Consider the following 16,160-nt stretch of genomic DNA (forward strand, 5'->3'; position numbering starts at 1 on the left):
TTGGCGACACTGGGAAGGAAAAACTCCCTTTTAACAGGAAAAAAGACCCTCCGACAGGACCAGGCTCAGTGAGGGGCGGCCATCTGCCACAACTGGTTGGTAGTGAGGGACGGCAGACAGGAAAAAAGACGAGCTAAATATAAAGGAAGATATGGTAACTGACTGTGGTTGGTTCTATCTATCTCAAGGGTTCCATGTAAAATGGAAAATTTTATTTGCATATTGACATGAGTAAATCTTTTCATTTAAAGAAGACATAATCTATCTTTAATCAATCAGTTTGGTTGAATAATTTTTATAGTTCTATAGCAGATCTTTTTTTCCAAGGCATTTAAAAGAGTATGCTGTATATATAGATTTAGAGCCACTGCTTTCATACTTGCATACATGCAATATGAAAGTCTACCCAGTTGATGGGTCACAGCTCAGCAAGAGAAATTTGCTATTACTTCTCTGATGAATTGGTCTCTAATGTAAATCATCGGGTGGATACACAGACAAGCTACGCTTGTTATTTAGCACTGAACTCTCTGCTGTTTAGAGTCACAGGACATGTCATGAAAATGAAGATACAAAAGCAATGGACAGTCTTCATAGCAGTGTTCCCAGAAAGCCTGTTATATATCTGTGTGCGCACCCATTCTCATTTGTGTACGTGTGCAGAACAGAACACCCAAAAATGCGAGCTATTTTGTGCCCCTCGTCAGAGGATGTGCACATTTTAAGGTATATTTGAAGTGGTTTAATGAAGCATGATCAAATGGTAGCTGAAGTTGCCGCCACACAAGTTTGACCCCGTTTCACTGAAGGCAGTGAGCCAGAAGAAAGCGCGGGATAGTACCCTCTGACTGAGCTGCAGTGGGAAAGCGGCCAGTCCAATGTATATGAATATCCTCATGTATGATTTTTGTTAGAAGACCTTTTTCTAAAGTGAGCTAACATTTTTTCTATATGCTCTATATACTCATGTGTGCAGGGGTTGCTCTGGTGGCTCCAACAAAACATCTGTTTTTTGCTTGCCTTTCTTGTCTTTTTCTCAGTTTTCTTTTTGGCTGACTGTTGCAAATGTTTTCCCATCACGCCTCCTTTGTTTCTTTTTTCTCTCTTTGAACCCAGTGCACTACCTCTTGTGGGCCAGGCTACCAGATGCGAGCAGTGAAGTGCGTGGTGGGCTCTTATGGTGCCGTCATGGACGACACCGAATGTAACGCAGCCACGCGACCCACTGACACCCAGGTAAGAGGTCTTATCGTCCTTTCTTTTCCCCCACAATCTGCTTATCATCTCCTCACTCTGAGAGCATTTTTTTTGCTCCGTGGTTGAGTGTGAAGGAAGAAGATGCACGCTTGTACTGAAAATGTACACAAAAAACCTGGCATTTCATTTCCACCTGGTCTCAATAAAAGCTGTCCCGCCTGCTCCAAATGCAGAGGGAAGTTTACCAGCCTCACTATCCCACCATAAAGACAAAACTCTGAGACAGAATCCCTAATATGTTTCTCTTGAAAACAATTTCACTTGTGTCATCTAGCTGACACTTGAAATGTTTGGCAGAAGCAATGATTGCGTTAAGCCTGGGGCACATGAGAAGGAGGTGACATGCACAAACACTTGCGAGACTGCACTAAATTTGAGTTTTTCTCTGTAATTTTTACTAGAGATGGCACGATACCACTTTTTTATGTCCGATACCGATATCATAAATTTGGATATCTGCCGATACCGATATGAATCCGATATAGTGTTTTTTAATCAACAAAACTGTTTTTTAAATATCTTGCTGCATTTTGTATAAGTTCATACTCAAGTTTAAAACAACAACTACACTAAAGCTATTCTGTTATACCTGTATGCAAAAAAAAATATTTCATAGTTCAGCAATACTGATCAATCTAATAAACTTAAACCTACACCATTCTCCCTATTCTGGTATTTTAAAGAGTACTTAGCATAAATATTAAGCAACCTAACTAATAGGGTTCCAACTCCCAGCAACAACAAAAATAAATAAATAAAAAATAGGGAACCACCCCTCACGCTCCACCTCATGATGCTTAATCGACGTAATCAACCTTAATTTGATGCAGTGTGAAAAAAAATGCACAGAAATCAATTATTTTTCAAGAAATATTAAATAGATTCAACATCTTTCTTCAACAAAATTGCAGACTGCACAGATGGTACCTTCCCAAAGGAAAAAGTACTATAGCTTACTAGGGTATATATATTAGACTTAATAGTCACTATGTACAGTAATTGACTTCTATTCATTTTACATCAAATTAAAACTTTGGGTGTCAGATAATTATTTATTAAAAGCTAGACATTTTAAATGAGAATAAGAAAGAAAAGTATGTCTTTGTGCCCCCTTTTCCCTGTTAATGCCCTATCGGCCCCCCTGGCTAAACTTTGCTAGATCCGCCCCTGCACAGTTACCAGCGTCAGCTACGTAGAAAAAGATCCTGGTGTAGAAAGTAATATTAAATACATTCTAACAACAGCTGATCAAGCTTAAACGTGCTGCTGTTGTTCAGCCGCTGGTTTCCTCTTTCTGGTGCAAAGTGGGCCAAAAGCAAACTAGAGACACGGACTCGCACAGAAAAGCCGATCAGCTGATCGTTAAGCAGTTTCATGATTGAAGTAGCAGCAGGAGAGGCAGTCGCTCCATATATCGCTTGTTAAGCTTAACGCAGGAATGCTTTACAAACATTCAGAGATGGACTTACACACTTGCTTTACTTCTCTCGGGGATAACTTTGTCGGAGATGAAATGCCGGGTTGCTAGCGAAGCTCCAAATGCTATCCAGACCACCGACAGGTCCCGCATGCCACAGCCGCTCTATCGCGTGATGCATACTGCTCCGACGTGCTAACGTTCTGAGGTGCTTTCGTGATATTTAATGGATCGGATTACATTTTTTATTTTTCTCCGATATCCGATCCAGTAATTTAGGTCAGTATCGGACCGATACCGATACGTAATATCGGATCGGTCCATCTCTAATTTTTACAAACCCCCAATGCACAATCTTTAAAAGATTTGTTGAATTTCTAAACCAACTTTCCCAGACATAATCAGACTGGGTTAAATACAAACAGTTCTTTATGCTTATAGAAGCATAGACAGGAACATCAGCCCACTGTTTGACCAAACCTGCAGCTTAAAACAGCAAAGTTTACCTACCCTGCTCTTACCTCAGCATACAATGGGAATTTGCTTATTATGGAAACCATCAACTAATATAAGCTCCTTTTAAAAAATGCAGTAAGATGGTTTGGGGTTGGAGTCCACCAGCCAGCTGGGTCCTTTCTGTGCATTTTCTCCAGGTACTTTGGCTTTCTAACTCAGTCCATAGACATGCATGATACAGAGATGATCTAAACTGACCTTAGATGTAAATGTGAGGGTGACTGGTTGTCTGTCTTTCCATATTAACCCTGTGATAGACTGATGACCTTCTATTATCTAGCAAACATATCATAAGAGCCTATCCCTGCTGCCTCCTACGATATGCAGCTGGGATAGGCTCCAGTTAGTTCCCTCCATGGATGAATGTTTTAGAAAGTGGTTGGACTGAAGGATGTATTAACTAATTTTTTCCAACTTACAAGCATTATTTTTTCGGACCTGAAGAAGCACTACCTTGCAATTTCTCTGTCTCGTTACCACTTAACTTTCCAATGATTCCAGCACCACGAGTGCACAGTTATTTACCCCCAGTTTGATTTTCACGCATGTTTTGTGTCAAAACATCCTGTATTTGTGGCAGCCATAAATAAATCAGAAATCACAGCTATATCACAGAGGACATGCTTCAAATAAATAATTACCAGTATTTAAAGTAGGCTAGTTCAAAGCCGTGCTTCTCCTCCACTTACCCATGTTGTAGACTGACAGAGGGTTATGTCAGTCTACATCATACGATGTTGGGAAATGACACTCACCCAGGTTAATTTTCTTGCCAATTGTTTGTGTGTGTGTATATGGTGAACTTTGTACACAACTTGCACAGAAACCCCGACAGAAACTTGCAATATTTTGAACTGAATGAGAGGTTTGTTTGGTCAGCGTATGGCGTAAACCCATTTCAGAGCGCTTAGCATGCAGACTCAGGATGAGGCCCCCCTCTAGTCACAGCAGCTCGCAATTCCGGTGCTTGGACCAGCAGAGACCGGTGACCAGTGACCCTGAAGCAGTCGCCCCACCTCGTTGTGATTCTAACCAGCCAGCCATGAAGTGGGCCACCAGGCCACTAGTCCCACCACCACCCTGCACCAGGGCATAGGATGAGAGAGACTGATAGATGGAGGGAGGTTTTAGTACAAGGTTGTTCATGTCTTGGATTTCTTGTAGTATATATTTGTTAATATTCTATTGATGCATGCAAATGCAAGTACAACAGGAAGCATGTGGAGAGCTTCCTGTTACTTTGTTTCTTTTTGGAGGCTGCATGCTGAATGTGTAGCCCAAGTCTGTGCGACCTGATCCAGCACTCATTCCTAAAGACACGGGGTCAGAGGGCACCAGAGGGCATATGGAGGGGAAAGAGGGAAAGGCGGAAGGTGCGGGACAAGGGGGTGGATTAGGGGTGGAGTTTACAACCACGCCAGCATAGGCATTGGAGCCCTGAATACCACTCCACTATGACCTGTTATGACAGGGATCAGGGCTTTATGCTGAGTGGCTTACTGCCACAATCCATAGTTTGAACTGACGGGGCGGACCCTGTTAATGTTGTTTTGGTAAGTTGAGGGGAAAGGGTCGATGGGAAGCATAACTACTCTCAAACGTAGAGCCGAAGGAATATAGTTTAAGTTGCTCACGACTGTCCCATGTCAGAAAAGCTATCTCTGATATTCATGGTATTTTGTTGTCAGGGACAGATGTTGTTACAGTATATTCATTTTGCTAATCACTGCATGAATGGGTGTATGTGTCTCTTCTTCCACAGGACTGTGAAATAGCCCAGTGTCCCAGCAGCCACCCTGTTCCCCCAGGGACCAAAGTCCCTTCCCACCCGGGCCACAAAACCCAGTGGCGATTTGGTTCCTGGACCCAGGTTGGCAGTGCTGTCACATTTTTTGTTTATTTTACTTTTTATCTGCTTTTCTCATTTGGTTGGTTTCCGGTTTCTTAATCTTTCTCTCCCGCAAAACAGTGTAGCGCCAGCTGTGGCAAAGGGACACGGATGCGCTATGTGAGTTGCCGTGACGACCAGGGCGGCGTGGCCGACGAGTCGGCATGCGCCCACCTACCAAAGCCTCCTTCAAGGGAAGTGTGCACAGTCGTGGCATGTGGACAGTGGAAAGTGCTGGAATGGACAGTGGTAAGAAGACCAACATGTGTATATGATTGACTGACTCAAATAATTCAAACAATTAAGAACTTGCAAAAGAGCTTTTCTGCTGACAAAATAATTATTTCCTTATAGTGACAGATTAACCTACATTGTGTCATCAATATTTGCCATCCAGATGTGTTTCTCCCCCCTCCATGTTTGCTCCATTGTTCACTGTAGACTCATTTTAACCCTGACAGCCAGTATCTGCACACGCTATGCAGATGTTAATGTGTTAGCCAGCCAGGATGTGGAGACAGGGTGGCAGCTGGAATGCGTGGATGTTAGACTGGAGGAGGGCTGCAGTGAAGTTATAGGAGGAGAGAGTGTGTGTGTGTGTGTGTGTGTGTGTGTGTGTGTGTGTGTGTGTGTGTGTGTGTGTGTGTGTGTGTGTGTGTGTGTGAGAGAGAGAGAGAGAGAGAGAGAGGAATCAGGAATGAAGTTCTTGAGCTGGGAGATGCAAGGGGCTGTAGTGAGGGGCTCCAGTTTTGTTTACAGATGTTTCTCATCAGAGCCTTAGCGATACAGTTCAGGCAGACTGCAGGTCTGGTCACCATACACATACACAACACACACAAGCACACAACCATGCACACCCACACATGTACTGCCAAGCCAAAGACACTCATTGACCCCCTGAAAATAAATATCCTAAATCATCCCAAGGCCACTAAAAATTTCAGAGGCCTATCCCATGTTTACACACACACACGAACAGAAGATTGACAACGGCAGATTTATAAACCCAAAGCAAATCATCTTTTTCTGGCTCGCTGTTACAGAAAAATCCAAACTGAGAGATTTTTGTGACTGCTCTCCAGCCAGTGCAGCTTGCAGCACAGTACAGCTCGATGTAGCGTCACAGTATATACATCAACTTAATGCATGCAGAACCATGTTACAGTATCTGTAATAACATGAAACATCGTGACAAAGTCATGTAAACCTCTGGATAGGTCATGTTTTTTATGAACTGCTGTTGCATAAGTGAAATGGATCACGCGAGACACTGAATGGACTCTGCTAGGGAGGAGCAAGATTGGAGACACCATTAGCATTTGGTGGAAGATCTGCCTTGTGTTATTTTTCTAAAAAATGTCTACTTGGGTCATTTAGAGTGATACTGTAAGTTTTGCTGTAACCTTAACACCAGGTTAAGTCTGGGTTAGCTCTTTGGTAGCATGAAGATGACATCTTTTTGTATCTGACATGGTTCTGTTCATCAAGTCTGGTTTGACCACCAGCAGGTCACAATGAACAGAAATGTCAAGAATCTGCTATCAAAGAAAGTCAGCTTTCCTTTTTATGCCAGTTGGATTTGTGTATATTTGCATTTACCTTTCCTTTTCATTTCTTCACCCTCTCCATGTGTTTGTGCTGTCAGTGCTCAGTCACCTGTGGCCAGGGAAAGACGACGCGACAAGTGCTGTGCGTCAACTTCAGTGACCAAGAAGTGAACGCTAGTGAGTGTGACCCAGACGACCGTCCTGCCACAGAGCAGGACTGTGCCATGTCTCAGTGCCCGTCCCGCTCCAGTGATTCCCGACCTCCGTCCTCACCAAACACCAGCACCAGGAACCTGCCACGTAGCCAATCCCACCAATGGCGGACTGGACCCTGGGGCGCGGTGAGGCTTCCTAAACACAACATCATGCTGGTCAACAGACCTCAGGGGTGTGATATTTAAGATGTTGCATTAATCTTGTGGGACCAATCACTTCAATAAGTAAAAGGTTGGCAGACTTTGTTACCTTTGTGCTAATCTAAGCTAACAATCTTCAAATTCTACTTAAATATCAACCATAAAAACTTCCTATATAGATCTATGCTCTTCTTACAGCAAGGGCAGAGTGAGGATAATTTGGACTATTCTTTTAAGGCGCCCTAAATCAAAGTCGTACCTATATATTATCTGTGCTTTGGAGCTGCAGGGTAGGGTTTAAGAAACATTGTGTAATGTCACACAGTCCTGGATAAAAGCTCAAAAGTTGGACTCTGTTCTTTAGGCCCTTCATTCTTTTTAGGATGAGATCTTTAGAAATAGCACCGAAGGACATTGTGACCTAAATGCCCCAGGCTATCCTGTCCCACTGAGCTCCTTCTCTGTATTGTTCCTGCAGTTTTTTTTTCTTTGTTGTTTTAACTGGGTTACTGATAATCTTTGACAAAAAATAGCCGTGACCTTTAAATAACTCTGGGAAGGATTTAAGATATTTCTGGTCACGCTTCCTTCCTCAGAACGTTATTTTAGAAGCAGAGAAGTTTAGCCATGTCGCATGTGACGTCTCTGCGTTGTCAGAATTTTGTGTGGGCTTTGTGTTCACATCATATACACCTCATATTACACATACTGTATGTGCACTGATTAATTACCGCGAGGCTGAGAATATGTTTGCTAATCGCTGCATTTAAACGAAGCATAAAATACCCACTAAACTCTTTTACACCTGAATAATGAGGAACTATTTTTGTGCCCTCTTATCTCTGTTAAAAAAACACAAAAACAGTGCTCCAGCACATGTGCAGGAGGCTTCCAGCGGCGTGTGGTAGTGTGCCAGGATGAGAACGGCTACCCTGCCAACAGCTGTGAAGATCGCAGCCGACCCAGCGAGCAAAGATCCTGCGAATCGGGGCCATGTCCACAGTGGGTGTATGGCAGCTGGGGAGAGGTAAGAAGGACACACTAAAGTAGTCTCACATAAGACAGGCATATTTTGACATGAAAACATGGCGGTCAGCTCCTTTTTTTTTAATCCACAAACTTGCATCTATAAAATGCGACCTCTCTGTGTGCCGTCCTCAGTGCACGAAGCCATGCGGAGGTGGGATAAAGACAAGGCTGGTGGTGTGTCAGCGTCCAAACGGCGAGCGTTTCAATGATCTGAGCTGCGAGATCCATGACAAGCCCCCAGATCGTGAGCAGTGCAATACTCAGCCATGCCCGTCTAACCCCCACTGGAGCACAGACCCATGGACCTCGGTACGCTCATAAAAAAAACCCAAAACCAAATACTCTATAACCGTTTTTTATTGTTGGTTTTTTTAACCTCACATATGTTCAAATGCATGTAGTCTTACTCTTTCACAAACAGTTTTAAAGAGGCAGGTTGACTGTGGTGCTTTTACACTGGAGATGTCACACTCCAGCTTCTCCAGCTTTTTACCTTTAACCCCCTCCACTTACTGCTCCCTCTCTGCAGCCGGCAACTGCTCAGTCAGTTTTTCCTCAAGACATTTGGAAAGATTCATTTCTGTTGCACTTGAATGGCAAACATGTGCTTAATATGCCAAAAAAGTACGACACACAAAAAAATAATACTTCAGTGACAGCTGTGACCGTAAGAGTTTTTTTCATGAGTAGTTAGAAAACTGTTGTTGAGCCTCGTACTAGTTTTCTCTTCTTTTTATTTTAATAATTCAGGATTACGTTGTATCACAATCAAAGTTAGTTTTGTAAAATATTGTTTTTAAAAGATAATTTATTGAGAGATGTTTTCCTTTTTATCTCTTGTAAATAGTATTAACTTTAAAAAAGTGTCTTATTTGGTGTCTTAGCTCTTTGTATTCGCACATTTAGCCAATCATTGTTCATATGCAAATACTGATGAATGTTTTTGTATATCAGGAATATACAATATGCTGCCTTGTTCTTTTATTATCCAAAGAATGGCCCACGATCTCCACGTATGAGGTGCTACATGATATAGTCGATGTTCTGTTAAGAACGTAAAAGGCACCACCTTACATATTGACTGTATATGGGCTGTAAACTATATATACATCTTTGTACTATATGCATCTATGAAATGGCTATTATATTAGGAATTCAATTTGTTTTAAGGCACATGTAGAGAAGTTACTAATCTTATTTAGACACTTTATTTTACAGTTTATGTATCTACCCCCCTGAAAGCAACAACGCTGTTGTCCCGTAATGACAATGACAGTGAAGGAGACATACGTCAAGTCAAAAGTGCCTGAAACGTCCAGTATCAGTAGTAAACACCAGCGAACAGTGGCTGTACTGCCACTGTAAAATAAAGTGTCTCTTTCCGACGAGTTTGTGGTAGTTAGGCCGGATAGCCTTTGTATTCCAGTTTTGGGTTTGCACCCAGAATTCCTTAGTGTGGCCAAAACAGTAGTTTTAAATCCTTCAAAGGTGCTTAATATGAGTGTATTTATATTATGTTACGGTAGTTAATGTTTGCTTTGTACAGTAAGTACTTGGAGTTGCTATATATGCTATGCTCAACAATACCTCACTTGGAACAAAACACAACTCAACTAGCCATTAAACAATGATGACCTGCATAACAGTGGTGCTTTTTCCAAACAAGGGAGATATGAGATATAAATATTTTTTCAAAAAGAGAACCTTTAAATTTTTTTGGTTGGTTAGGTGTTTATTGTGGCACGTTGCCTCTTCTGTACTTTTTTTTTTTTTCCATGAGCAGTTTGCACTGATCTGATTGATCAGCTAAATGCAAAGTGTATCACAGATCTGATGAAATAATGTTTGAATTGTCTTTGACTGTCTCAACTTTAAGAGAACGGGCTGTTAAATGTCATGCTTTGAAACATGTAATACCTGTGACCACAGGGGAAGTTAATGGTGTTTTGTATTCAGAGCTCTTACTCTGAGCCAACCTAATGTGTCTACCTCAGTCTCTGTTATGATTGCCCCCCCTGCCGTATCTTGCTCTCCCTTGCACTGGAGGGATTTTGGCTGGCTAAGATTAAGCATGAGTTATCGATGCTACCCTGCGCAGATGCTGGCCCTAAACACAGATCTGTAGCGCGTGTCATCTCCTGCCCCGTAACGCTTAACATTACTGTGAGGACGGTTCAAACTGATCCAGAATCTGTGGTTAGGGTCAACTTTGCCTGAAGCCCACCCAGTTGACTTCTCTTGGTCATAAATGTCTGTACCAACATCACACCTTATTTTAAGGGCCTGTTAACACAGCAGTGAGTACATTTTTACCACACGTCATTTACTAATGAGAACTTTTACTTGTAATGACTCCCACGTGTGACTGTAAGGCAGCACAAAACCAAATCTAGGTTGAATCAGTGAAAGTGGAACACAATAGTGAATTGTATCATAATCCCCTCCAGTTTCATTTGTCAGTCTAAGCAGTCAACCTCTTGTCGCAGAATAGCAGTATAACACAAACACTATATCAACAGGCTCTTGAAATAAGTATAATGTATGTCTCTTATTCACAAATGGCAGTATTAGTCTATGTTTCAAGAATATTTCTGTATATTTATGTAATTACTTGTATTTATTGTTCATTCATTATAATGTTATGTCAATATTTAATTTTTTTTTACAGATTTGTTGGATTTCTGTTCATTTGCAGAAAAGGTTACAATTAAAGTGAAGTAGAGGTACTATCGAAGGCTTTTTTTCATTCTTGCCTGAATAAAAAGGTTTACATCACATACAGCGACCACACCGAGGTCGCTTTAAATTGAGGGAAAGACACGACTTAAAACTTGCTGGTGATTTGCACTGACTGGCTTTAAAAATAAATGAAATGCTGAAATTGCAGTAACTGATCCCTGCGCCAGCCTTTAGCAACATTCATTAATGCTAATAGCATCAGTGCTTGCAACACTATACTCCTGCTGCTAACCCCCATATTAGGATTTCACCAGCCCAAGCTTTTTGATAATTGCAGTGTGTTCATGCAAAGGAAGTGGCTTTTATTGTTTAGTGCTTTAGGTTAAAAAATGAGAAAAGAACGCTTGCAAATAGGTTATAAAGAAGTCCTCTTTTCACGAGCGTTACCCTTGTTGTTTTATGCGCTCAGGGCTTCTGATGACCTCTGTCAGCGAGTATGTTCTCACCATGTGTCAAGAGTTCAAAGCTGTTTCCATTAAGGTAAATCTCAGTCCTGCGGGACAATGCCTCAGCGTACTTCCCATTGCATTTACTGTGCTCATTCACTCTTAATGCACGCTGAGGCTTTTTCGGGGAAGCTCGGCTATGGAGTTGCTAGCGCCCTTTGCCCCCTTTCTGGCAGGCCCCTCTGCTCTGGTCTAATGCGGGTTAATGACAGTGGACCATTGTGGGGGCCTTTGACAGTGACTTGAATAAAAGGTGGCGTCAGCAAGACTATTCAGTGGTGCATTGGCAGGTCAAAGGTCACATTTGATCTAGTGAGGGGCCCCATCCTGATTCATCCCTTCAGCACAGACAGACTTGTGGGAAATTACTCGTGATCTAGATTTAGAAAAATGAAATAAAAGACAAAAGCCAAACAAAATAATGTGACACTGGTGGAGGGCAGATAGATGCCATTCCACAGTGTGTAGACCAAAGATCTGCCACTAAATTTCATGGGTGGAAATCGTCTTCTCAGCTATGTTTATACATCAGCACTGTCAGTTATTTTACACCAATATATGAAAAATAGTAATATATGCTATAATAGTAATATGTCTCCTTAAAATAACCACACTGTGTCGATATGACTCACGTTTGTCTTTATTGATTGTCTTGCAGGTAAATTGTTTATACAATTACGATAAATTAAGTACATTACAAAATGCACTGGCATGCCTGCGTTTATAAAGGGGAACAAGCACTTTAGTCGTCCCTCCTTTTACAAGGCTTCCTACCTTTTCACCTCGTTGAATGAGGCGAGGGGTCACAGCTTGTTCCTGTCTGGTACAGTCCCTTGCTGATCAGGACAGAACCACATGCTGGGCCACGTACTCGTTCAACTCTGAGCCTGTCGCTTCCCATCCATCCCCACATGCAACGCCCCCTTTGATTATCCAAGCACAGTCCAGCCCAACTCACTCCTCCCTTAGTGCTGCTGTGTGTGTGTGAGTCTGCCTGTCACACTGAGTTAGCTTTTCAGTAACGCGGTGAACCTGGAGGTGAAACAAACTGCTGCCGGGATGATCAGGCACGCTTTACCATTGGACCACCTCTCCCCATGTAATCGGGTCTCACCTCCTTTTTTTGTGAGTGACAAATAGGGCCCACGAGTTCACAAATACTAATGAGATTTTTTTCTTCATTTCTTGTTTATTAAATCCCATTTTTAATGCTGAATAATCAATTACAGTTAAACTTGATATCAACAAAATACCCCCTCAATAAAAACAATAAAAAGGAAATTATTAATCTGAGTTTCATTGTTTTGAAATGTGTCACTTTTTACGCTTTCTGCTTTAGGTTAAAACATACTTCTGCTTCTTATTGGCCTCCTTATTTCCATCTTGCAGTGCTCAGCCTCCTGTGGAAGAGGCTTCAAATCCCGCAAAGTGAGCTGTGTGACCCGGTCAGGACGTCCTGTCCCAGAGGAGTACTGCCAGCACGCGTCGTCCAAACCCAGCGAGCGGCGCCGCTGCAGAGGTGGACGATGTCCTAAGTGGAAAACTGGCAACTGGGGGGAGGTAGGACTCTCTGACCCAGCCATTAAACACTTCTCAGCTATTTGTTCTCACGGTGCCAGACATGTTGGATTTGTTTCTCCCTCGTAGCCCCACTTTAATACTTACAGGCTTACAGGCAAGTATATCCATATGTGTGAAACAGGCCACAGCTGAACCTGACTGCCTTCATGGACAATGCTAAGCCACTAACTGAGGCGTGATTGCTTTTAAACATCACATGGTGGTTTGCCAGGGTGGAGCCAGAGTCTGAGGTGGTGTACGCTGGTGCTACGGTACCGCCGTCCACCAAGTTGGGCAGCAGGATGGATGTGCACCCCTTCCTTTGTATTTGAATTAGAGCCAGTGTAAATCTACCCCTTTCATCTCTATAGCTTCTTTTTCTGTGGTCCTCAACTTCCTCTCCTCTCTGTCTCCATTCATCCCCTCTCCCACGTTTTCTTCCATGCCCTCTTTCCCTTCTTTTTCTTTTTTTAAATTTTATTTTTTGCCTCACCAATGGGAACCACATGTTGGTCTTTTGAATGTGCTACTCGAGGCAATACACTCGCATCATCACGCCAAACAAACTCAACAAAGTGCACCTGGTCGTTGCCTTTCAACACCTTTTCTCTCAATAGGAGTGGACTGAGCACACAGAAACATCTTACATGTCAGAGAGGATGTGCGTCCCCCTCTAAACAGCTGTGGAGCATGACGCAAGGAGAAAATGATACTCCACTCGAGGCTCTTAGTCAAGCACAGCACAGCACACTGGAGTGCCTCAAAGTTCAGCTGCTTCACTGAGTTACAAATAAATGGACACATAAATATGCCTGTGGTAGATGCATCTTTATAGGTTGAGCTCCAGAACACAAACTGCCTTACACCTCCATCACTTTATTTGTCTCTAAATCATCTGTTATTACATAGGCGTTATGTGATCCAGGAGCATTACATTTATATCAGTGAAGTGCGGTCTGTCTGAAAGGAGACAAAAATTGGTTAGTGTAAGATATCGTCTTACAAATATATCTCAAACAGTCAAAATAAGACAGTTGTTTTACGTTTCAGTTAAGGTTAAGGGCAGAATACGACAGGCATCCCCCCACCTCCCAGTCTCATTCATTTTACCCTCGACACGATGTGCTCTGTATGTCAGCAGAAAGGACACGCTTTCATTTCAAACATGCTGCTCTAGATTAAACACAGATGTGCCAAACCACTTTCCAGACTTCAACTTTGATTCTTTACATATCTGTAGAACTGGCATTGATCTGATACAGCTTGAACGTTTACACAGACGCTTGGTTGCTTTTATCATTAAAATGTAATTTGCATAGTCTTTTATTATCATTGTTATAAAAGCATCTACCTGACATTACAAATGAATAACATAGTCATTTTGGCAAAAGCATTCCCCATAAATAAATACTTTAGACTAAATCAGTTATGAGTCTTCTATATAAAAATATATTACAATGGATAACTACTAACACAGATTGAATGATTTCATTGCAAAGCTCTTACCTGCCCTGTCTTTAGTGTTCAGCGTCCTGCGGCGATGGCATCCAGCAGCGGGAGGTGTTCTGCCAGTTTGAAGACCAACGGAGCTCGCAGGAGACCGGCTGTCCCCAGCGCTCCCGACCAGCGTCCAGCCAGAGCTGCCGGGTCACCGACTGTCCCTCTCGCTACCGGTGGAGAGAGGAGGACTGGCAACCGGTAAGCCAAACACTGTAATCTGCATGCTTAAACAAGTAGTTCTAGTGCCGCGGATGAATTTGCTCTGACATATCTGGGCAAGGATGAGAGTCTCTGCTTCTGTAGGAGGCACAGCTGCCTGTCAGGAGGCCAAAGGGGAGGGGAGCAGAAGAGGCAGATGAAAATCAGGCAATCCCCTTTTTTCCCCTACCCCAAAATAACTCAAGTTCCTCTCATTAGCGAATTAGTCTATTTACTTAAACTCAAAGACGACGCAAAAAGTATTCAGTTTGGCAAAACTGTTAATTGGCACTGAGGATCCAATAACCAGTCAGATGGTTATTCTAATCTATACTCAAACAAAAGCGCTTGAAAATTGGTTGAGAATTCAGTGAGTTGTAATGATTCTCATTTACACAGATCTGCCTGTTACTTGCCCCATTATTAGTGCCAGGAGGGAAATGTACTCTTTACTGCTAAGAGATGGAGTTGGAGATCTCCAGGGTGGAAATGTTACCTTTCTTTTGGATATAAAAAAAAATCAACTTTTGCTGTAAGCTTTTATTTAGGAACTATTTTCTTCCTTCTCTGCTTCGGTCAGTTTGGATAGATGAAGAGCAACAGAGAAAAAATAACTAAATGATTTTGGGGTGAGCTGTCCCTTTAATATTAACCATTTTTATTTGGTGCAAAGTAATGATCAGCTATTTTCTGCAGGATAGAGTCTGCACATGTTTGCTGTTTATTAGAACGGGAAATGCACCAGGAGCTCCTTCTTCACTTTGTTAATGTGATGGTGAATGTGCGTCACTAAACAACATGAAATGCCTTTCTGAAAGAAGAGTCCAATCACTCTGCAGAAGTGCTCGGGGGTCCCTGCCTGGGTGTCCCATTTAACAGCTGGAGGCAGTTAAAACATTTCAACTAGGAAGTATTACCGTGTTTTAGACACTTACACTGTACCCACACATAAGATAGTTACATCTCACACAGGCAGTATTTCTTACAAGGACAGGACACAGTATCCTGTCCCGGTACATCTCAGAATGAAATATAGTATCTTTGGCTACCTAAAACCTGAGTACCTCTCAGGACAGCACAACTCGCTATGACAGATTAAGGTAATTCGGTTGTTTGACAAAGTTAAAGATATTAAGAGTGAAAAAGACCTGCTGGTTGACTGCTGAGTGTTTCTGACACATGTGGAAGCCTTTCTGGACCTTTGATAAATCTTTATGACTCTTGCAAACTTGAGTGTTGTAATATCTGAACCAGCACATAAGCCCCTTTACAAGGCATTATTACAGTACATGATTAAAAAAACCCAACAAATTAATCCCAGTCACCTCATTCTGCTGCTCTTATGCTTTTAATACTTGCCACGGTGACTTGTGCAATGGCACGAAATGGTGCTAACTGGTTTTTATTGTGCCCATTTTGCTTTTCCAATCTTTGAAATGGAAATTTATCTAGTATAGGTCAGGGGCTGATCACGCAATTCTGCACTTACTATTAGATTGTTACACCCTGATCATAGATATCTGTCTCTCTTTCCAGCCTTGTATACCACAAATCTCCTCAGAGATATATTAAGCTGTGCTGCTAAAGCAGCTCTGTTTAGAAAATATACATAATTTATATTAGGTCTGATCTAATGGGCTGTTATAAAAGAATGGGATGAATGGGTACCATGCTTCAAGTTTTACTTTCAAAATAAGAAGATGATTG

General features: G+C 42.1%; 1 protein-coding gene across 1 annotated transcript in view; it reads left to right on the top strand.

Moving 5' to 3' along the window:
• Positions 1–16,160, top strand: part of adamts9 (ADAM metallopeptidase with thrombospondin type 1 motif, 9) — a 44,331-nt gene that overhangs the window by 19,409 nt on the left and 8,762 nt on the right. The window contains exons 23-30 of the mRNA XM_004545289.4: positions 1,117–1,236; positions 4,953–5,060; positions 5,160–5,327; positions 6,724–6,966; positions 7,847–8,008; positions 8,143–8,319; positions 12,585–12,755; positions 14,277–14,453. Of these exons, the coding sequence (XP_004545346.3) occupies positions 1,117–1,236; positions 4,953–5,060; positions 5,160–5,327; positions 6,724–6,966; positions 7,847–8,008; positions 8,143–8,319; positions 12,585–12,755; positions 14,277–14,453 (1,326 nt within the window). The remainder of the gene's footprint in view (positions 1–1,116; positions 1,237–4,952; positions 5,061–5,159; positions 5,328–6,723; positions 6,967–7,846; positions 8,009–8,142; positions 8,320–12,584; positions 12,756–14,276; positions 14,454–16,160) is intronic.

The sequence above is a fragment of the Maylandia zebra genome, linkage group LG5 (assembly GCF_041146795.1).
Source record: "Maylandia zebra isolate NMK-2024a linkage group LG5, Mzebra_GT3a, whole genome shotgun sequence".
NCBI classification, from domain to species: domain Eukaryota; kingdom Metazoa; phylum Chordata; class Actinopteri; order Cichliformes; family Cichlidae; genus Maylandia; species Maylandia zebra.